The sequence below is a fragment of the Triturus cristatus genome, chromosome 3_2, assembly GCF_964204655.1.
Source record: "Triturus cristatus chromosome 3_2, aTriCri1.1, whole genome shotgun sequence".
In the NCBI taxonomy this organism is placed as follows: Eukaryota; Metazoa; Chordata; class Amphibia; order Caudata; family Salamandridae; genus Triturus; species Triturus cristatus.
The window spans coordinates 410,914,275-410,938,811 of record NC_140584.1 but is presented as its reverse complement, the minus strand read 5'-3'; the positions used below and the strand labels follow the sequence as shown (position 1 = coordinate 410,938,811).

At 44.8% G+C, this 24,537-nt stretch overlaps 1 protein-coding gene across 3 annotated transcripts in view; it reads left to right on the top strand.

The window, feature by feature from the left end:
- AGO4 (argonaute RISC component 4) overlaps positions 1-24,537 on the top strand; it is a 588,224-nt gene that overhangs the window by 353,002 nt on the left and 210,685 nt on the right. For all 3 annotated transcript variants that reach the window (XM_085647981.1, XM_085647979.1, XM_085647980.1), the window contains exon 9: positions 393-512. In XM_085647981.1, coding sequence (XP_085504107.1) covers positions 393-512 — 120 coding nt within the window. The remainder of the gene's footprint in view (positions 1-392; positions 513-24,537) is intronic.

Genomic DNA, 24,537 nt, shown 5'->3' with positions numbered 1-24,537 from the left:
AGGTCACTGCTTCCAGTCCAGTGACTCCATTCCTTATTTGGCTCTAAGGCTACTGCTTATATAAGTTCACTAGTATTGGGAGCCACATAAGGATATTTCATTTAAGGTATTTGTCTTTGCTAGTAATCACATTTTATTGTACCTGCACTGCTTAATTTTATCAACTGTACTTCTGTGGCATAACTTTGTCAAGACATAAATTGCCCAAAGCTGGCCTAATTTTATACTATTAAACATCTAGGTTAAGTTTGCCCTGCTAACAATTCATGAAATGGGTAGTTTAACACATTGGAGGCTAGTTGGTAGTGTGGCTGTTTTAGAACTCTTTTGAATGGCCTCTGTTTCAGCAGAGATTAAATGACACAGGGTAAGATTCTGGATTGTTTCCCCAGGTATGTAATATTGTCGCAGGCCAGCGATGCATCAAGAAGCTGACAGACAATCAAACATCCACAATGATCAAAGCAACTGCAAGATCTGCTCCAGACAGGCAAGAAGAAATCAGTCGTTTGGTGAGTAATGCTACGAACTTCACCATTGATATATTTAGGGCACGGCTTCATCCTAATTTATTTATTTTTTTTGTCTAGTTGCCCTCTCAAATATTTCTTGTTAGTCTTCTGGTTGAGCATTATTGCTAAGTGAACAGTACAGATGTTCCATTTGTCTGAATGCATAATGGTTCTTCCATTGGCTCATATGACACAATATGATCGAATGGAAGTGATTCATGTATGATCTTACTGTGTGCCTACTAAAATAACTGATTTCAATCTTGAAGAAAACCTGCATCTGCTCCCTTGCAATGCATTCAGTAAAAAAGGGCCCAGACGATTGCTGAGACATTGATTCCTGGTAGAGGAAAATAGTGAAAAAGTATGTCATCATTGACTAAGAAAAACAGACCATGGTCTGAAATTTTCAGCCATGAAACTCAACCCAGGTACTCGCATCTGCATGAATATCACAGTAATCTAGGACAAAATAATCTTCCTGGCTGGCCATAACGGGTTCCCCTGAAAATGATCTTCAAGTCCCAACCATGCCCATGCTATGCCTGCTCTCAAGTTCCTAATTCACTTCCAGCTCCTCAGCAAAATATTGAATCAAATCTGCCAAAAAACGATATGGTCCTGTTGAAAAGATCAAGACTGACAATCTTTTGCGATATACCAATTGGACAAGGAAACTGAGGAATTTATTCTGCACAGGTGGCCCTACTAGGTGAAGTTTGAGGTCTCTCTGAAAGTAAACAAAATGGACCTCGCCTGAATACCCCACAGTCGCTTTTTATGTCTGGAACTATTTGAAAGAATCTTATTTCACTATTAACTAAGCGCCATCCCTTCCCATACCCTCTTTAGAAACATCTTAATCTCAAACCCTCTGACTGTCAGCACACAACACCCTTGTCTGCTTGTTACGTAAAATGAAAATTTCATCTGTTAATAGAATGATTTATTAGACTTTTCTTTCACAAAAGCCCTGAAGTGAAAGTTAAAACAAAAGTGTAAACCTATCTGGCAAGTTTCTTGGCAGCCAGTATAATATGCCTGTAGAGTGCCTCCTTTACATCCTTTTCCTTTCTGTGACAAAAGATTCAGCGGCAGCCCCAACCTTAGCTTGAACACTTGTAGCCACTTGATTCATTTCAAGATTCCTAATGGGTAGTTTGAGACTCCGAAGTCTCAGACTCCAAGAACCTATTTGATGCCGTCTAGTCATGTTAGTGGCGTGTGCATGCTTTATGAAGAGGTTCTGTTCAGGGGGAAATGGGAGGGGAGAATACTCTAGGGATAGACCTAATTGGGGGATTTAGGAGGATCACAGTGATGCATGGGGTCAAACTGATAGTGTTTGAGCCAGGGCTAACTTGGGAGCAGTGAAACTTGAAAGGGCACTGTTTCAATTATTTTTATTTAAAGAAATTCCATTTAATAATCTATAGTGGTCCATTGTGCTAAGGAAAATAAGGTGATTAGGAAATGTTATGTTTGAGGAATGTGTGGCTGTAGACAGTCATGCTGTGCATACTCGACCATCTAGTGTTGGACCCGGATGCTTACAAGCTTTTTTCTTCAAAGAAGTCTTTTTGAATTATGAGGTAGTGTCATCTTGCAGATGGCAGACGACTCCAAACAGGATTAGGGATTGTGCTCACTCCCCCACGTGGGGTGAGCACACAGAGGGTGTATTCACCCTAAGGTCAGTAGCCCATTGGCTACTGACCTCAAGACTCCAAAAACACCCCCTAAATACAGTGTTTATGGGGCAGCCCTGAGCCAAGCAGGCCGATTACCACAACCTTTGAAGGACGAAGGAAGACTCCCAGCAGAGGAGATTGCAAAGAAGAACTGACTTGGCTCCAGCTCTACTGGCCCGTCTGCAGTGTCTAGAGCTTCTGCGCCTTGTCCTGCAGCCAGCGACCTCCAGAACTCCTGAGAGGACTGAATGCCTACAACAAAGACTAGATCTCCTGTGAACAGTAGCTCTGTTCAAAAGAATTGCCAAAGAGACTCTGAGGCTGCTGAGGACCAGGAAACCAGATGCCTATAACCACCACTGCACCAGACTCCTACGGCCCAAGTCAGTGGCCCATCGGTCCCAGGGAGTGTACCAGAGTCAGTCCACTGTGGGTTGACTCCTCCAGAACTCTCCGCCGCCTGCAGCCTCTGCATGGAGACTCCCACCGCAAGTAACCCGGTAAGGTGAAATCCGACCTCTAAAGGCACCCCTGCATCCAGCTGTCCCGCGCCCTGGAGAAGAGGACCTGAGGTGCACCTACAATCCCGAGCCCTGCAACTTACCTGCCCTACTGTTGGTTCCTCACGGAAGACTTCCTGGACCTAGCCTGCAGCCAAAATCCCAAACTGACAACTCACATAGAAAACAAGGCCCCCAAGGTTAAATCAGCACTATGCACCCGGCCACAGCTTTTGTGCTAACTTGGAGCGCCCTTTGCCCGGAGCTAAAGTCCAGGAGCTTTGCTGCCACAACCTTGTGGCCTGCTCGTGTGCAGCCACCAACCGGAGGCCCCCTATCCCCCATTGGATAACATTGGGCCTCAGCACTATCCACCTGACCGCCTTAGTGCCGCTGAAGGTGCTTTGAGAGTGCATCCTTGACCCTGGGGCAACCCTTGTTCTTACCCCCGAAAACTAACTCCCTAAACTAAGTACTTACCATTAAACCGATAACTTAATTTCCACCCATAGGATTGCATTGGCTGCTTTTCTATGAAAAGTGTTCCAAGTGTGGAGTTGGAAAATGGTATGAAACCTTATACTGTATTTACAAAAACTGATTTACTTACCATTTCTCTAGGAAAGGTCCCATTGTGCTATCTAGGCATATCGCACTGAGTTGAAAAGGTAACTTAAAAAGTAATCTGAAAATAACTTACAAAGTAATCTCAATAGTAACTGAAAATTAATTCCCACTGTTTTATGAACAAGTGACTTGCCTGTAGCCAATCCAATTGCATTAAACTGCGTTCAAACTGTATTTAACTGCATTATTCTTGCAAAGTACTATTACTTACCTGTTCCTGGCTTGGTTCTAGAAATAAAATACCACTAAATATTTTTATACCAAGCAAATTGGTCAGAGTTCAGTCTTAGTGTGTAAAATCATTTCTTGCCTGTTTGTACAATAAATGCTTAACACTACACTCTGACAAAGCTTTACTGCTCGCCCACCCTACCACAAATAGAGTAAGCTATTATCTACTTTAGCCTCTGCCTGCCTTTGGGGATCCACTGGACTCTGTGCGCTCTATACCTTACTTTAGTAGTAGTAAACACAGAGCCAGCTTCCTACATTGGTGGATCAGCGGTGGGGTCTACAACTTAGCATTTGTTGGACTGACTTGGTAAACACCTGATCACAGAACCACAGTTACACCCAGGGTCTGGCCCAGGGAGGGAACTAGAGGCGTTAGGGCACTAGAGAACGGTCAGCCTCCAACTAAAGCTATGAACCACAGAAAGGACCGTCCCTAGTTGTGTCTAAGAGATGCCCAATTTAGTGGGGGCAAATCACAAAAATTGACGGACTGGCATCACACACCACCAGGTGTCATGATTCATCATCTGCCAGTCCTCGCCCTCTAAAAACCGCATTTGATAGAGGGTGGGCATACACCTGGAGACAGGGATGCACTTTTAAACTAAGTGGGGGCCCAAACAAAGAGTGTGAATTTAAAAACCATCATAGTATACCTGAACAATTTTTATTCCATGGGGTTACTATGTGGGATTAAAATATATAAGTGCGGTGAGTGGGGACCTTATCCCGTCGCCGCTGTGAATCAGTGATTGTTAATAGGGGGTCAACATGTTTCTGCCTATATTGTCCACTTGGGTACGTGGCATTCGTCAGGACCTTAAATATTGGGCTCCAATCTTACCACTGGGGGCGTAGGCCTATAGCCAGCTGCCACCTGTTTAGAGAAACCTGTAAGAGCGAGGGGGTGAGACAAACATATAATACTCAAAATGGTTGTCATTCGGTAGACCTTGATGTGTCACAGTCACGCTCCATACTTACTGCTCTCTCCTAAAGTGAAAAAGGTGAAAAATGTATACGAGTGTCAGGCATCTGTGTTCACTCTGACATTCATGTGAATAAAATAGAAGTCTTACCCTATTGGAAAAACCTATTTGCCCCATGGGAGGGGTAGGGGGGAAATCCTTGTGGCCACATTCTGGTGGGAGACGGTAAAGGATGAAGACAAAAGGGTTAAAAACCAGACTGGTTAGGAAGGTATAACAAAGATACTGAATTAGTTAGCAGAAAAAAACGTCAGGGCGTGCTTGATCTACTATAGTTTCAACCTGTTGGAAGAAGAAATCAGAATAACGACTTACAGTTTGAGCCGTACTCCCCGCTAGAAAACCTAGTGCTGCATGCGTCCAGCCTCCTCCCCGGTGACATTAAGTGTAGTGCGCAGCAAGCTTTTATACTGTTGGGTGGGATCGTGGCATGCGATATGGGTTTCAGGTGAGAGTGGCGCACAGTGATGATGCTGCATTTCCTGTGTCCTGAGCGAAGCATGCAGAAAGGACTGCACGTTGCCTGTTTGTTGCCTGACCCTCGTGGGGGTGTGTCAGCACATGGCGCTGCTCCATGACACGCCGCTTCCTGTGTCCCGTCATTACCTCAGATGATTGCCTGGGGTGGGGGGGGACCAGCTTTTGTCCAATGGGAGCGCCTGCCATAGTTTCTGGAGATTCAAGGGAGTGATTTAACGTGTGTAGACACGTTATATAGAAATATGGGGAACATGTGCTCCGCTCATGACTATTATTTCATGACGGGAGCAGTTTCGAGTATTTACACAGAAGAAAGGAAGATAAAACAAACCCAGATTGTTTACAGTCAGGGTGATGGTGTGGTTAAACCCACAATTAGTGCACAAGTCGATTTTACAGCTACAGCATGATTGCTGATCAAGAAGATTCTAGTTTTAGGGAGTAAGGGAAACTGCGTCTATCTCTATTCACATGTATTACTGTGTCTATTGTTTGTGTTTTTGTCTTTATAATGGGTACTGTTAAAGTGTATGTTTTAGTGAGCGCTAAGGGAAGTTACTTCATTTGTAGTGATGGGATATCATCGTTCAATCCGTTTTTCCATGTCCCAAGGCGAAACACCCAGCGCTGTTCTCTAACATGTAAGACCTGTGAGAGGCAGCCATTGCGCTTCTGTACTACTTCTGTACCGTCCATCTTAGATCTTTATCAGAGTGTTCTTTCTCAAGGAAGTGTTTTGTTAATTTGGTGTTATCTTTCTTCCTTCTGATAGTGCTCCGGTGCTCACTAATTCTGGTCTTTACACGCCTAGTAGTCATGCCAACATACATGAGTTGGCAAGGGCATTTGAGTAGGTACACTACATTCTCTGTGTTGCAGTTAGAGAAGTTCTTCTGAGTCCATGGTCGCTCAGTACCTACGTCCACTTTTGTGGTGGCCGAGCTTTTTTTTTTTGGCATTCTTGACCAATTTTTTTGGAGTAGTTTCTTGCTCGGAGTTTCATTTCCAGGGTGTCTGCCTGTTCATGAAAGTCTAAAATTTCTAAACAGTTTCTGTGGATGCGCAGAAATTGCCCTACCGGGAGGTTTTGTCTTAGGGCTTTGGGATGGAAGCCAAAAAAAGAGCTCGAAATAACAACCGGGCAGCTCTTTTAGAAAATACGCCAAAGGAGCCGGCCAACCGGATGGTGTGTGTCACCACCTTTACCCCAGCGTCCAACAAAATTCAGAACATTATTCAAAAGAAATGGCGCATATTAAACACCAGTAACAAAGTCTGGACCCAACCCCTATTTGCGTACAAACGCAGTAGGAACATCAAGGATGAACTGGTCCATACAAAACCACCAGCCGCTACAGATGACAACCAACTGACACTATGGGGCCACCAACGACCAACTGGACATTACCCCTGTGGCGATTGCGTATCATGCCAATTCACAGCCACCACAAAAAAGTGGACATAGGTACTGAGCGACCATGGACTCAGAAGAACTTCTCTAACTGCAACACAGAATGTAGTGTACCTACTCAAATGCCCTTGCCAACTCATGTATGTTGGCATGACTACTAGGCGTGTGAAGACCAGAATTAGTGAGCTCCGGAGCACTATCAGAAGGAAGAAAGATAACACCAAATTAACAAAACACTTCCTTGAGAAAGAACACTCTGATAAAGATCTAAGATGGACGGTACTTGAAGTAGTACAGAAGCGCAATGGCTGCCTCTCATGTCTTACATGTTAGAGAACAGCGCTGGGTGTTTCGCCTTGGGACATGGAAAAACGGATTGAACGATGATATCCCATGACTACAAATGAAGTAACTTCCCTTAGCGCTCACTAAAACATACACTTTAACAGTACCCATTATAAAGACAAACACAAACAATAGACACAGTAATACATGTGAATAGAGCTAGACGCAGTTTCCCTTACTCCCTAAAACTAGAATCTTCTTGATCAGCAATCATGCTGCAGCTGTAAAATCGACTTGTGCACCAATTGTGGGTTTAACCACACCGTCACCCTGACTGTAAACAATCTGGGTTTGTTTTCTCCTCCTTTCTTCTGTGTAAATACTCGAAACTGCTCCCGTCATGAAATAATAGTCATGAGCGAGGCACATGTTCCCCATATTTCTATATAACGTGTCTACACACGTTAAATCACTCCCTTGAATCTCTAGAAACTATGGCAGGCGCTCCCATTGGACAAAAGCTGATCCCGCCCCACCCCAGGCAATCATCTGAGGTAATGACGGGACACAGGAAGCGGCGTGTCATGGAGCAGCGCCATGTGCTGACACACCCCCACGAGGGTCAGGCAACAAACGGGCAACATGCAGTCCTTTCTGCATGCTTCGTTCAGGACACCGGAAATGCAGCATCATCACTGTGCGCCACGCTCACCTGAAACCCATATCGCATGCCACGATCCCACCCAACAGTATAAAAGCTTGCTGCGCACTACACTAAATGTCACCGGGGAGGAGGCTGGACGCAGCACTAGGTATTCTAGCGGGGAGTACGCCTTGAACTGTAAGTAGTTATTCTGATTTCTTCTTCCAACAGGTTGAAACTATAGTAGATCAAGCACGCTTTGACATTTTTTTCTGCTAACTAATTCAGTATCTTTGATATACCTTCCTAACCAGTCTGGTTTTTAACCCTTTTGTCTTCATCCTTTACCGTCTCCCACCAGAATGTGGCCACAAGGATTTCCCCCTACCCCTCCCGTGGGGCAAATAGGTTTTTCCAATAGGGTAAGACTTCTATTTTATTCACATGAATGTCAGAGTGAACACAGATGCCTGACACTCCTATACATTTTTCACCTTTTTCACTTTAGGAGAGAGCAGTAAGTATGGAGCGTGACTGTGACACATCAAGGTCTACCGAATGACAACAATTTTGAGTATTATGTTTGTCTCACCCCCTCTCTCTTACAGGTTTCTCTAAACAGGTGGCAGCTGGCTATAGGCCTACGCCCCCAGCGGTAAGATTGGAGCCCAATATCTAAGGTCCTGACGAATGCCACGTACCCAAGTGGCCAATACAGGCAGAAACATGTTGACCCCCTATTAACAATCACTGATTCACAGCGGCGACGGGATGATAAGGTCCCCACTCACCGCACTTATGTATTTTAATCCCACATAGTAACCCCATGGAATAAAAATTGTTCAGGTATACTATGATGGTTTTTAAATTCACTCACTCTTTGTTTGGGCCCCCACTTAGTTTAGAAGTGCATCCCTGTCTCCAGGTGTATGCCCGCCCTCTATCAAACTCGGTTTTTAGAGGGTGAGGACTGGCAGATGATGAAGCATGACACCTGGTGGTGTTTGATGCCAGTCCGTCAATTTTTGTGATTTGCCCCCACTAAATTGGGCATCTCTTAGACACAACTAGGGACGGTCCTTTCTGTGGGTCACAAACACCTGATCACACCACAGGACTCCTAAATTGGCTTTATAATTCTGAATTTTTTAAATTGACAGTTTTTCCAAATTTCGAAGTCTTGCTCGGGCCTTAGTTAAGTCCCTTTTAGAATAGTTTAGAAAAATAAAAACTCACCTTAGTTGGGGGTACAATGGTTTAGATTTTTTTTTTTTTTTTTTTTTTTTTTTTTTTAGAACATCTCTTGTCAAGAACCCAACCATTAGGGAAAACATACCAAATGGCATAGAGAACATGGTTGAGGAGCTCGACCCCACTCCTTCCCTCCATCTAGAATTTAGGGAGTTAAGGCGTCTATGCAAACTTAAACATTGCCATGTTGTCCCATCCCTCCAATCAAAAGCTCCAGGAGCCGTTGGCAGGGTATGCAAAGGACCACCCCTCCGAGCAAGGTGAGGACATCTCAGATGGGGAAGATGTTGGGGGATGAGGCTAACTTCCAACCCCCTTCACTTCCTAGGGAGAACAGGGTCCCTGACTTCAATGAATACAATTCACTGCACCTAGATTCCACATTGGTGTGCCAGGTACTTCTGAGTCCATTGAGCACAGCTTTACTCAGCATCTTAATAAATAGGATCAGAAAGCAATCTTATGATCCCAAAATCCCCAAAGGGATTGTGCCTAAATTTGGGGATGGTGTTATCACCAAGTGGTTCACAGCCTTTGAGAGGGCTTGTGAATGCAGAAAAGTGAAGAAAACTCACTGGGGAGCACTCCTTTACAAACTGGTCTCTGGTAAGTGCAGAGACAGACTTCCAACCCTCAGTGTGGTAGAGGCAGAGTCCTATAAACTCATGAAGGGCACCCTGATTGAGGGATTTGGACTCCCTACTGAGTGTAGAATTAAATGCGGGGGGGGGGGGGGTCAGAAAACCCTGAGTCAGCCTTTGGTGGAATTTGTAGACTACTCAATGAAAACATTAGGTGGCTGGTTGACTCGAAGTAAAGTGCAAGATTGTGATCATCATTTTTTTTTACGAAAAAACACATTAAGTAATTGCATTGATGAAAAGTTGCATCAGTATCTGGTAGATCTAGGTCTAATTTCTCCCAAAGAATTGGGGAAAAAAAGGCAGATCACTCTGTCAAGACAAGGGTGACCAGGTCACCTGCTGGGGGTGAAAAAAAGAAAGGGGTTACAAAACCTCCCCAGAGGAAAGACGGTGAGCATCCTAGAGATAAAAGTATGGAGTCCCAGGTAGCCCCACAACAACCTACCCGGTGCCCAAAGACGCCTATCAAACTAAAACTGGGTACCAAGGTAAGAGTTGGGATGCCAACAAGGTATGGTGTCACAACTGAATCCATCTATGCCTATCCCACTCCAACTTTGGAGCCCGCAACTGAGCTCAAGCAGGGGTTCATATCCCCGTGCAAATGCTGTGAGGAGTGGGGGGCCTATCCCTGCAACTTATTCGGGGCAGGTACCGGACTGTGACCACCTTAGACGGCTTGAGGAGAAACTGGCTGAACTGAAATTAGACCTCCTTACTGTAAAGGATAACCTCCAGATCCTCCTACAATGCTCATGGAAGGAGAAGTTGGGCAAACCACATCCTCCCCCGGGGTCCGATCCCCCTACACCCCCAGCAACTATAAGTGGTGGAAGGGAAAGGCCCTCTGATACTTGCCCGAGTAACCCTCGCCGGCTCACTCGTCCTCTTCCCATCCTCCACTCTAGACCCCCTAGATCCCAGCCTCAGATTTTGGAGCATGACACACGCTCACCATTACTTTCTTACGAGGACCATACGGTCTCTCCTAGCATCATTCCCGCTATCACATCTGATCCGAATAGAGAACCTAGCGTTATCTTTAGATCCTTGAATAAGGATAACTTACTTGAGATTTCCACATCGCACCTAGTGGAAGCCACTACTATCTCTCAAATCAAATGGATGCTTCTCAACTGCAGATCAGCAGTGAAGCACGCAGCGGATATCTCCGAACTTATCATATCACAAGATTTAGACCTCCTGATTCTCACGGAAACTTGGCTTAATGACTCCTCCTACCCAATTTAAAAAAAAAAAAATCTTTTCATTGATTACAGGTGAAATTAAACATTTAATCACATATGGCTACTTTCTCAAATTACACGCCTCTAGGCACAATAAACCATTAATAAAAGATTATACAGTTATTACTTTTTCAATAGACCCCCTCAGCTGGTAGTGTTTCTGTATTCATTCAACTCAGCTTGAGTTGGTCTAACTCAAGTGGGGGTGGGATGCAGATGTTTCCCCTGTAGGTGTTCCATGATCCCCACATTCGCTCCCACTTTTTGGGGCATCCTTGATGGATATATACCGCCTTTTCGCTACCATAGCCCCATCCATGTCTCTACACCACTCTTGGCATTTCGGGTATGTTTGGGCACCCCAGTGTCTAGCTATATTTCATTTGGCGAACATCATGCCCAGTGTCACCCAGTCCTGTGCCGTATGGTTAAGGTCAGTCGGCTCCCAGATATTTGAGACATCTCTTGGATTTCGGCTGGACAGTTACTCCGCTAGCTTTCGTGACGGTTCGCATAATTGTTTCCCAGTAGGTCGTTATCTCTGGGCACTCTTAACGTGTGGTAGAATGTGTTCATATCCTGTGTAATGTCATTCTCGTGTAATATGTGCAGTGCAAGATCATTAGTTGTACTAATCTTAATTTGGAAGACACTACTCTTTTGCGTGGACAGGCGAGCGCCGCTTGCCAGTCAGTATCATCTAAGTCCCCCACCTGAGTCTGCCACTTCTCATGGAGAGATTCCATGGCATCTGGCCGTTTATTGATTATTTTGTGATATGAGAGGGAGATAGGCTGACGGACTACATGGTCAAGAAGGCTATCTTCCAATGGGGAGGCCTCAGGGAGAGTAGTTCCTGATGGAATAACTGCCTTCAGTACATGCCTAATTTGAGTGTATCTAAATGCCCTGTTGAAGCTTGCTCGTATTGGTCTCGTAGGTGGGCGAACGTGATCACATCACCTTTGCTCCACAAATCTCCCACCGTAGAGCTTCTGATCGAGTCCCAGCATTTAAGGCCTTTACTAGTCCCAAGGTTACCCAGTTTTGGTGTCATAGTGCAGTGAGTTGTTATAACCCCATCCCAGTCCTCCCCAATTCTTGACATTTTAATTCGGCCTGGCTATGACTTTATTAGATGCGATAGGTCTATTAAATCTGAAAGGGGGGGGGGGGGGGGGTCATTGCCTGCATCCATCGATCCAACCTAGTTTTGAAGCAAACTCATAAGAACCTGATGTCTTCCTGCGAACACCTAGTCACTGAAATTTGGAACAAGGGCAAGATTGTGTGTGCTTCACTCGATCTATCACCCATGTGATAACCTACTTTTCGTTGAACAATTGATGGAATCCATCTCGACCAGCTCAGCCCATTGCCCTAACCATTACTTCCTCGGTGACTTCAACCTTCACTTGAATGACGCTAATGATCCACTTGTTTGCTCTTTTAAGACTTTCCTCTCCAACCTAAACTATATACAGGCCTTCAACAGACCCACCCACTGCAAGGGCACTACCCTTGACCTCATCATAGCTAGAGATCGCATCATTCAATTGGATGCCATAGTACCATGTGATTGGTCGGATCATCCCCAAATCTCCTTTCACATTCAGGAAAAGACATCACTTGGACAAGGTCAACTGCTCAAACCAGCAACGGAGTCGTAATCTGAGAGACATCAACATCGCTAACCTATCCAACATGAGCAAGAATATTCTGGAACCTCCCACTAACATGAATAATTTGGGAGAGCTGACTGATCATTACTTCAGTGCCATGTCAAATATTCTCGACTCTGCAGCCCCGAAGCAACTCAAAAGGATTCATTGCAAACAATCCAAAACTTGGTTCAGTGGTGCCCTTAATGACTAACATCGCAAACTGAGACTAGAGGTGGAGGGGGTATCTCTCCAACATCTCAGAGCCTCAAACAGTTAAGGAAGATGACAAACTCCTTATAATAAATGCATTTGTAGTTCTAAATCTGATCATTTCAGCTTGAGTGCTAAAAACCATCCCAAGAAACTGTTTGATATCATCAAACAGGCCAATCCTATTCCAGCAAACAAAACCCCTGGACCCAGTGAGGAGAATTTCTCTGCGCACTTTTCTGAAAAGGCTAGGAATATTGAGCAAGAGCTACAACATGCTGCTGCTAATCTGTTGCCTATGAGCTCCTTGGGTTTGTCTGTACCTACAGCAGTGTGTGCTACATTTTACTCCACAGAGTACACACCCAAAAACAATACCTGCTGGAATACCTTCCGACTTCTGGATTTGGAGATGTCTCACTCCTTTGCATTTCTTAAACCATCCAACCATTTCAGCGATCCACTCCCTGCCAAGTTGCTCAAATACCTCAACATGACCATTCTACCTCTGGTCCAGGATCTTCCAACAATGTCTTACAGGGGAGGATTCCCGACTGCCTTAAAAGAAGGGCAAGTCACACCCATCCCCAAGAAGCCCAATGCAGACCTAACCGATCCCAATAACTTCCGGCCGATCACCAACATCATGTCTTCAGCAAAATTGGTTGAAATGCGTTCACACACAACTATGCAACCACATCCAGAAATGTAATGTCCTTGACCAACACCCATCAGGCTTTCGATCAGGTCATAGTACAGACTGCTCCAACTCACTTTGTCTGACGCGTGGAGAGCTCGTGACCAAGATACACCTTGTCTCCTAATTCTTCTGGACCGGTCATATGCTTTTAACACCATCAAACATAACTTGGTTGGCCTTCAGTATAGGATGGGGGTTATCTGGCCCTGTCCTAAATTGGTTCTCATCTTTCCTGCTTATTCCAACACAAAGAATCAAAGTCAACCTATCTTTGCTGCCAGCACCATGTTCTCTATTGGCGTACCTCAAGGATCTGCCCTCTCGCCCACGCTCTTAATTCTATTCATGGAGCCTCTAACTTACATTCTGAACGATTCATACATTCAGGTACCACATGTATGCTGATGACACAACTATATTTGGAGATCTCTTCTCCAGATGACATATAAACTCTTAATGGAGCGCTTAAAAAAACAGTGGTTAACTCATAACCATCTGTTACTTAATGCTCTCAAAACAGAATTTCTCCTGATTACCCCTCGCAACCATGAGGCCCCTACGTAAAACTGGATCAAACAAATCTCTGCACTCAACTGCACCCCACATATGATGGACTCCACTTGCTCTTTAGGGGTCACCCTGGACACATTTCTAAACCTGCAAGGTCACAGTGCCACCATTAAGAGTGCCAATCATCCGCTCAACACTCAAGACCTTTCCTACCTCCCGAAGACATACAATCAGCAGTCCAATCCTTAGCGCTATCATATGGCTTGGTGACCCTAGCTGGACTTCCTAAATCTAGGTTAGCTCTGCTGAGAGCTACTCTGAACGCCTCTGCCAGAGTAATCGTAGGTGCCAGAAAGCATGATCATATTACACCTGACTTAATCCAGTTTAGCTGGCTTCCCATTGAAGCAAGGATCCGCTTCAATATAGCCTGTCTGACTCCTAAAGTGATACACTTCAATAGTCCCGTTTACCTGGCAAAAGAACTTGCGCTCTTCGTAGCCAGGCAAAACTTAAGAAGCTACAATACCCTACTTCTGGAATCACTGAAATTCAACAAAAAAACCTTGCAGTGTCACCTTCTCAGGGCTGTCTCCAAGAATCTGGAATGCCCTTCCAACGGAGATTAGAGCCAACACCTCGACTGCTTCATTCCAAGAACAGGTCAAATGGCTACTGTTGGAAGAACTTCATCAGCAATAGCCCCGATTTCATTTGCTAGACTGTGCCTTTTCGCGCTTTACAATCACTTTTACTCTGAAATGTATACACGACAATTAGGCATTTGATATATGTACTTGGCAATCATTTTTACTTGGGGCTTAAAATGTGTTCCATCGTTATTTGGCAATAGTTGGATGCTATTTGGAAATAGTTTGATGCTACAACTGCTTGACACCATCTTGTTGGGCTTTTTACCTGTTTGCTCATTTGCTACCTCTTCTTCCCTTGCACCCACATTACTTTCATGTGTCAGGTTCCTATTATGTTGCTTGATTGTATTGTAATTGCACTGTTTTCTTCATGTCAATGTTAGTTTTCATCTTTGTACAGCGCTCTGATACCCATCTGGGTCTTGTTCGCGCTTTATAAAACTTTTCAAATAAACTGTCTAAAGACAGGACACCACACCAAGGACCCTAGCTGTCTTAAAAACACAGCCCCTAATGTAGCTCCAAAGGTTGCCAGTGTAGCTTTGGAGGGTGGTTCCTCAGATGAAGTCCTCCTAGCCTTCAACTGGAAGATGGGCTCAAAAGAGGAGTTGGAGATTCCAAAGGGGAGTATACACTTCACCACCTACTGGTGAATGGAATCTCAGCCACTTCCCTGAGAGAACTGTCCCAGTCACACTGTGGTGCACAACAAGAGCTCAAAGCCTAGCACAGTGTGAAAAAGTATTAGAGCCTGAAAAGTTGGCCCAAACTTCCAAGAGGAAAGGTACGAATGGGAGAACTAGCTTCTGAGCAGCAAAAAGATCAGGACCCCTCTGCTCAGGGCGATGACTTGTCAACCCAAGGGGGAACTGAGCTTATTGAGATTAGACCTTACCAGGTTGAGCTCCTGGGCTCAGGGAGACCTTCTAGGGCACAGCGGTGCCTTGAATAGCAGGTCTGTCCAACTCTTGAAAGCTTGTGACAGCAACCTGCTGCATGGGAAAGGGAGAGGTCAGTGGCTCCCACAGGACCTATTGGGAGAAGGGACTCCTGTACACTGGGGTCAGAGACCCTAAACCTGGTATCCCTAGGTGAGTGGTAGTGCCTCAGTTATATATAGTACCTACTCCTATTGGCCCATGACACCCCCCTCGCTGGGCATTTTGGCCAGACTGGAGCCAGTAGAAACGGCTGACCAGTCTTTACCAGGTTTTAGATGTCCCAGAAAGTGTTTGGCTTGACAGGTGACACAGGAGCTGACAGTGGCAAAAAAGATGGGCATCTGAAGACCCCCTTAATTCCACTACCAGTGGTTGAGCTAACCTTTGAAAGGGTGGTTGCGGACATAGTGGGTCCGCTTGAGCACCCACACAGCATAAGATAACAAATACATACTGGTAGTAGAGGATCATGTTATCCGGTATCCTGAGGCTATTCACCATATGACTACTACAGTCTCTGCAATAGTCAAAGCCCTCAATGGTATCTTTACCAGGGTAGGGTTTGCTAAGGAGGTGGTGTCTGTCAGAGGTACCAACTTCATGTCTGCATACCTAAAACACGTGGAGTGAACTACAAATTCACTACCCCTTACCCACAGACCAATTGCCTTGTTGAAAGATTCAACAAGACCTTGATAGCCATGATTATAGGACTTCCTGAAAATGCTCAAAAGGAGATGGGATGTCCGTCTGCTATGCCTGCTTTTTGCCTACAAGAGGTGCCTCAGAAGGGAGTAGTGTTTTCCCCCCTTTGACTATGCACTAGGCCTTTGTTTCAGAATGGCAGAGTACATGGAAAAAGCTTCCAAAAACCTTGAGTCCAGCCGAGAGCTCCAGAAGCTCTGGCATGACCATAGAGCTTCACTGGAAGAGTTCTAACCTTGGCAGAAGGTTTAAAATTTGGAGCCTGTGGCACCAATGGCCCTCCAAGACAAATAGTGGACCTTTCCCCGTCATAGAAGAGAAGAGTGAGGTCACCTACCTGGTTGAACTGGAAACTAGCAAGACACCCAAGAGGGTGATCAATGTGTACTGCCTCAAATGTGTGACATGGCTGATGTGAACATGCTGATAGTCACTGTTGAGGATCGGAAGACAGTGAACCTCTCCCTGACATCCTCTTACAGTCAGATAGTGGTCTATTCAGAAACCCTCGCTGCCCAACAGCAGACTAACTGCAGGCATGTCCTGCAACAGTATGCAGAGCTTTTCTTCTTAACCCATGGTCAGCCACACTGGTGTACCCATTATGTGGACATTGGGGACAGCTTGCCTGTCAAAACAAAGATCTATCGGCAGTCTGACCTAGTCAAGGAGAGCATCAAAGCTGAAGTAAGCAAGATGCTGGAGTCCAGGGTTATTGAACTATGAGTCCCTGGGCCAGCCCAGTAGTCTTAGTCCCAAAACGTCACCCACAGGTTGGAAAGAGAAATTAGGTTCTGTGTGAACTACAGAGATCTCAGTGCGGTTACTAAAACTGATGCTCACCCTGTACCCAGGGCTGATGAGCTGATGGACAAATTGGGTGCAGCCAAATTTCTCAGTACCTTTGACTTAACTGCAGGCTACTGGCAGATTGGCATGGCCCCAGGAGCCAAAGAAAAAAACAGCATTCTCCACACCCGATGGGCATTATCAGTTCCTGGTAATGCCCTTTGGTTTAAAGAATGCTCCTGCCACCTGCCAAAGGTTTGTGAATTAAATCCTTGCTGGGTTGGAGAACTTGAGTGCAGCATATCTTGATAATATTGCTGTCTTTAGCTCCTCCTGATAGGGTCACCTGGTCCACCTAGGAAAGGTTTTACAGGGCCTACAATCTGCAGGCTTATCAATCAATGCATCCAAGTACCAGATAGGGCAGGGTACCACTGTATACTTGGACCACCTTGTAGGTGGATGTCAAGTGGAACCTTTAAAACCCCAGATCCAACAGTTCTCTACTGGGAAGCTCCAACCACCCAGACCCAAGTCAGGTCATTTCTTGGTTTGACTGGGTATCACAGGTGGTTTGTGAAAGGGAATGGATCCTTAGTGAAACTCCTCCCAGAACTTGCCTCCCAGAAGATGCCCAAGTAAGTGAACTGAACAGTTAGTTGTCAAAAGGATTTTGATACACTGAGGTAATGTGCTCTTCCAATTCTCAAAGCTCCATATTACTTCAAGCAGTTCATTATGCAAACTGATGCTTCTGAGCTAGGGATAGGAGAGGTCCTATCCCAGACCAATGATGGCCATGACCAACCTGTTGCTTTTATAAGCAGGTGGCTACTCCCCATGGAACAGTGTTGGAGTGCCATGGGTAGGGAGCCTTTGCTGTGGTCTCGTCTCTGAAGAAGTTTAGACTATACCGGTTTGGTACTCCTTTCCTTATCCAATCTGACCAGACCTTTCAGATGGCTAATGCAGATGAAAGGTGAGAATCCAAATCTTTTGTAGTGGTCCATCTCACTACAGGGAATCAACTTTACTGTGAGACACAGACGTAGGACTACACATGCTAATGCAGATGGATTTTCCAGATTCTTCCAATTGGACAATGAAGACTCTTGGGAAAGATTAGTCTATTTTGTTTCGAGGGGGGCCGGAGGGGTGTGTAGGAAAGTTTTTCCTTTTTGCATGGTTACCCCCCCACACTTTTTGCCTGATACCTGCTGCACTCTGCTACAAGTTGCGCTGTTGGGGTGCCAGGCCTATCTTTCCTGAAACGATAGCCTGTCCTCTGAGGGTCCCAGCAGTTCTGACAGCACTCCATCAGCTACTTCACCTACTGTGTCCTGGTGCTGTAAACAGGCAGACAGTCGGCTAGCTCTTGTAGTCTTTAGGCTTCCCTGGGCTTTTGTGATGCCTTCTGTGAAAAAACAGGGCTTTTAGCCCTGCACTGCAGTGGTGCCTGCTGTCATTTTAAAAGCCAGCCCTGTCTTGGACTGCTTTTAGAATGAAACTATGTCAAAATTCAACTTTGGAAGTAGCTTTAATGCCAAAGTCAGACTACCTTATTTTCACAAACAAGTCACCCAAAAAGTGTGCCCTGGGTGGCCCAAGGGTGGAGTGCCATGTTAAAATAAATCTGGACATTATAAAATGTTTTATGACCTGTTGAGGAGGACAACCTGCCAATTTGTTTTTTCTGATTGTAGCACATGAGCTCCATAGGTTAACATAGGAAGCCTTTATTTAACATTAATAAAGTCTACCTTTTGACTGTGAACTTAAAATAATAATTCAAAGTGTCAATAGTTGCAATGAATCCAACAACTTGCCAAGGTTCGATTTATTAAAACTATTGTAGGCAAGAAGTTACAGAACTGCTTTTGTAAAGTTACCCAATTCAGCTTTATAGCTGACTGATTGGCCAGCCTTTGACAGGCTGAGCCAAGCTGCCATAATGAGGTGTAAAGTGACCTGAACTGAGACAAAGGAAACATCTAGTGGGAGATCTGCTGCCTGCAGATGCCAAAACAGGGCTGGGAAGCCTAACTTGTCTTCAAAGGGAGAAAGACAGTGATGACCGGAATCTGGCACGCCCCAGCTAGATGGGCGCCCCTGTAATTTAATTGGGAGAGGAGCTGTAAGGGGAGTTTAGGGGAATGTTAGTCACACCTGTGGGTGGGCTTAGCCAGACCTAAAGCTCCAGGAGAGATTTTCTTTTTAGATTTTTGTGGAACAGTGCTTTTTGGAACAGACCTATATGCCACACTATAGGGGAAGCGGTCATCCTATAGTGCCACCATGCACCCAATTGGATAGGAGTACCCTCCCCCACCACCCCATGACCTCCCAGAAACATGGATAAATAGCTGCCCAGGAACTCAGATCTTTGCCTGGGAATATCAACAGGACTGCCCAGATGAACCCCTGGTGTGCAGTACAAAAGGACTGCCCTCCTAAAGAGTGCACCTGCTGCACACTTTGGGTTTCACAAAAGAGGGCTTTGACAGTCTTCAAAAGGAGTAAGGAGTGGACTCCCTGAAAGCAACGGGTACAAAGCGACTTCAGGAAGTCACCTGCATCAACTCCAAGAACAGCCCAGCTGGCAAGTTCATCTGGACTTTAAAGGATTTGACCAGGTGCATTGTCAAACCTCTAAGAGGCAAATCTGAGCTGCTGGACCCGTGACTGGTGGTGTGAACCCACCAAGACTGCTCTGCTGGACCCTTGGACTGCACCTGCTGCACTAACAAGGCTTCACAACACAGACTTTGCCCGTCTTAAAGGATAAGAAGTGGACTCTGATCAGCAACAAGTAGAAAAGTGCTTGAAAGGCTGCCTGCAACACCAACACGGACAACTCAGCTGACCAGCTTCTCCTGGATTTTATTAGGATTTACCAGATGGAACTTGTAGTCTAAGACCCCTTGGCTGGTGCTGTGGACCACTTTCCTGCATCAAGGAAGAGGATGTGGCTTAACAGCTAGAGTGGCCGACTTTGAAGCTGGGGAACCAGGTTAGTCTGACGGAGGCTCAAACTTCCTGTGATTCTAGGCAAATTACTTAATCTAACCATGCCTAGAAATTGTCTGTGTAATGCAACTGGTGCTCATGTAAAGCTCTTATGCAGTGCGAACTAGACCCCAAGATATCAAACTACAATAAAAAAACACTCCCAAAGGAAGTTTAAAAGCGTTACATCGTGCGTTGCCTGTTCTTGACTTTGTCTCGGTCCAGTGCCACTTTTTTTTCCTATTTAAAACCCTTGGAGAGCTGTTGGCTTCTCAGTGCTAGTTTTACCTTTACTCTTAAAAGAAAAAATCAGATCTCCTGTTCCCTACAATGGAATTTTGTCATTTTGGTGTTATTTTAAAGATAAATAGTTCCTATTTTTATAAATTGGTGTTGTATTTTTGTGTCTTAGTTACTGTTTTGTTGATATTAATGCTTTACACTCCTGTCTCAAGTTAAGCCTGACTGCTCATGAGCCAAGCTACCAAGGGTTGAGCAAGGATTAATTTGAGACTTGACTGGGCTTTATTAAGATTGTGTTATTACCAACTGAAGGTACCTATCTGCCCTTTCTATTCCACCTTCCAGTATAATTGAATTATAGATATAGTGACACAAATATTGAGTTTTTAATATTTCACAGAAATCTAGCGATGCAGGAATATCGTTGACAAAAGTAACACATTTTTCTTAGTTAATATAGTTTTCAAAAATATTGTTAATATAGGGTATTATAATATGGTTGTAAAAAATCATTTTTAATTATCTTTGTTTTAAGTATTTTAATTGTATATTATATATTTGTGTGATTGTTGATGTTTTCCAATATAGTTTATATTAAGTTTTGCAGCGCGAATCTTTCTGGATTCACTATGCTGTGCATTATTCCGCAGTCTAGTGGTTGGGTCCGGAATCTTAGTCTTTCTTTTTTCGGGGCTCCATCTTCAGATTATTTTTTCCGCCGTTGGGTCTGAATCGTCACCATGACGCTCCAGAGTTTTTTGGCGAAGAAAGAAGAAAAAGCACGAGTTTCATCGAAGAAGAGTCGAGGAAGACTACAGAAAGGAAGGAACATCGAGCCGGGACGACTACGAAGGAGGAGAACCTCGATCTTCAACGTCCAACGGAGAATGCGCACTCGGGGACACTGAGCGCAGGAATGGACAAGACACCTTTTAAATTCTGCCGTAACTGCCACCATAAGTACGCGCAGAAGAACCAACATCCGGTCTGCAACCTTTACCCTGCCAGTCGACCACGAGTGCAAGGACTACAACGCCTGTTCCGCCTTCACACCGAAGACTCTCCAGGTGAGAGAGACAGAGGAGAGCATACTACAACATGGAAGGCAAGTGAAAGGCCCCGTCTGTACGACCTGGGCCTCTCCACCGACTATGAAGAAAACGTCGCCGAGGGACCTGATGACTTCACGGTCGCAGAGACCGATAAGAAGACAATGACAAGGTAGGAGAGACGTCGAGCACTAAAACCCCAATAGGGCCCCGAAAACCAGAGACACTCTCGAAATACAGAGTAAGTCCTCGAAAGGAACACCGGCGCCGAAAATTTCGACGACCCCAAGTTGATCCAAGGACGAAAGGCCCGGCGGATCCTTCGAGAAGGACTCCCAGGTGCCGAAGACCGCCGAAAGCAAAGGTCGTCGAAGCAAGACCACGAAATTGGGCGTTCGACTACGAAAGACAAGGTCGTGTCGACACAAGCACCGTTGAAAAGACCAGCGCTCGACGCTGAGCATGCCGCCGAAATGGAAAAGAGAAGGCTTGAGGCAGAGAACGAGAGCATCCTTCAAAGGAAGAAGGAGTTCATCAAAGATGAGAATTCACTATCCCAACGAAACCACAGACTGTCATCGTCTAAGTCGAAGACCAGGAGGAGTTCGACGCAGAAGAGCTGTCAAAGACTCCCGAAGAGAAGGAGCACCTCTACTACGAGGGAGAAGAGTATGAGGAACTCTGTTCCTCATACTCGGGAGAGTTTCTTTACATCACGAGTAGTAAAGAGGTTCCTGGAAGGGGCAAAAAAGGATAGCGCCATCAAAGAGGATGCCGCTGCCGGCGTGGAACCTCAACATGGTCCTGACGGAACTTAGGAAGGCGCCCTTTGAGCCCATACACAAGGCCTCACTACAAATGCTGACAATGAAAACAGCCTTTCTGGTGGCAATAATCTCGCTGCGCAGGGTAAGTGAGCTGCATGCGTTAATGCTGCAAGAGCCCTACATCCAAATACACAAGGACCGAGTCGTAATGAGAACTGACCCACACTTCATGCCGAAGGTGGTGTCTGCATTCCATATGAAGCAAGCAATACAAATACCTAGCTTCTTTCAGAACCCAGCCACTAGCGCAGAAAGGGCACTGCACACTCTAAACGCTAGAAGGGCGGTGATGTACTAAATCGAGAGAACCAAGGAGCACAGGAAAACCAAGCAGTTTTTCGTGTCCTTCGCAACCAGCTTCCTGGGTAGACCAGAAAGGAAAGGCACCATCGCTCGATGGATCGCACTAACGATACAATTCTGCCACAAACAGGCAGGGCAAGAGCTATCAGAGGGGGCACGGGCCCACTCCACAAGGAAGAAGGGAGCAACGATTGCCTTTCTGGCAAACACACCCATCCAAGACATATGCCTGGCGGGAACATGGGCTTCAGTGCACACGTTCACTAAGCACTACTGCGTGGATATACAAATGAACTAGGAAGCACAAGTAGGACAGAAGGTGCTTCAACATATATTTAATGACCAACGCTCCTCTTCCACCCAGCCGTCACAAAAATGACAAACAGCTACAAAATCTATGCACAGCATATTGAATCCAGAAAGATTCACGCTGCAAAACGAATAGTTTCTTACCTTTCGGTGTAGTTTTGCAGCTTGAAGATCTTTCTGGATTCACTAGCGAACCCACCCACCTCCGCCAGAAAGATGAGGCAGGAGAAGAAGGTGGAAGGACAGAGAATAAAGAACAAGAAAAGACTGAGGGAAAAAAAAGGATATATTGAAAAGGACATAATGAAACACCTAGGGTTCAAAAGAAAAAGAATCCGAAGATGGAGCCCCCAGGTGGGACTTCCGCAGGAAGCATGCTGACGTCACGAGAAGTACACCAAATGGTGGGACGTCGACGCCCACCTGGGCTACAAAAAAGTAAAAGACAAAAGGACTACGATACCGGACCCAACCACCAGACCGCGGAATAATGCACAGCGTAGTGAATCCAGAAAGATCTTCAAGCTGCAAAACTGCACTGACAGGTAAACTATTCGTTTTGCAGCGTGAATCTTTTCTGGAGTCACAGGCTGTGCATTATTCTGCCAGCGAGCCAAAGGCTAGAAGAGACATTTTGTATGTGGGATTTTCAAAGTGCTACCCACAGTTTTGGCTGGCCTAAACCTTGAGTGCACGATCGCATGCATGTGCACAGCTGCTCCCACTCCCTTCTCTATAGCTTTCTTTCACTTTAGCCGCTTTGACCCTTGCATTCCCCCCTCCCTTCTCACCCAGCCCTTTGATGCTCTGCTCGATTACTTTCGCCGCTACAAACTTTTCAAGCCTTTTACCGCCTTTGATTTTCTTTTATTTTGCTGATCTTTGATTCATTACATCACTCTCTGCTCCTTTGCCACACACTCATTTGTCCTCAGTGTATCGCCTTCACGCTTTGCTTCCACTGATAGCATAACCTAACATAGCATAGCATAACAAAACATAGCATAGCATAACAAAACATAGCATAGCATCACAAAACATAGCATAGCATAACAAAGCCTAGCATAGCAAAACACAACAAAAAATAGCATAGCATAAAAAACACAACAAAAAATAGCATAGCATAACAAAACAAAGCATAGCATAACAAAACAAAGCATAGCATAGCATAACAAAACAAAGCATAGCATAACAAAACAAAGCATAGCATAGCATAACAAAACAAAGCATAGCATAACAAAACTCAACAACACATAGCATAACAAAACATAGCAAAGCATTGCATACCAAAACACAACAAAACGTAGCAAAGCATAGCAAAAGACAACAAAACAGCATAGCATAAAGCATAGCATAGCATAACACAACATAGCATAACAGAATATAGCATAACAAAACATCAAAACGTAGCATAACTAAACACAGACACAGGGCAAAATGCAAAGTACTGTGGTGGGGGAGGGAGGGGAGCGCGCACAAGCCCAAAGACGTGCAAGCCCGCTCCATTCATCAGCTTTTGGATGTTATAAAATCCACAGTAGTTTAATACACCATAACATAGCCTAACATAACAAAACATACCATTACATAACATAATAAAACATAGGCTAGCGTTGCATACCATTGCATAACTTACCATAACTTAACAAAACAGAACATAAAAAAACATAGCCTCGCCTAACATAACATAACAAATCATAACATAGCATAACAAAACATAACATAGTATAGCATAGCATAACATAGTATAGCATAACATAGTATAGCATAACAAAACATAACATAGTATAGCATAACAAAACATAACATAGTATAGCATAGCATAACATAGCATAGCATAACATAGTATAGCATAACAAAACATAACATAGTATAGCATAGCATAACATAGTATAGCATAACATAGTATAGCATAAAAAAACACAACAAAAAATAGCATAACATAACAAAAGTATCAAAGCATAGCATAGCATAACAAAGCATAGCATAACAAAGCATAGCATAGCATAACAAAACATAGCATAGCATAACAAAACTCAACAACTCATAGCATAACAAAACATAGCAAAACAAAGCAAAGCATTGCATAACAAAACACAACAAAACGTAGCGTA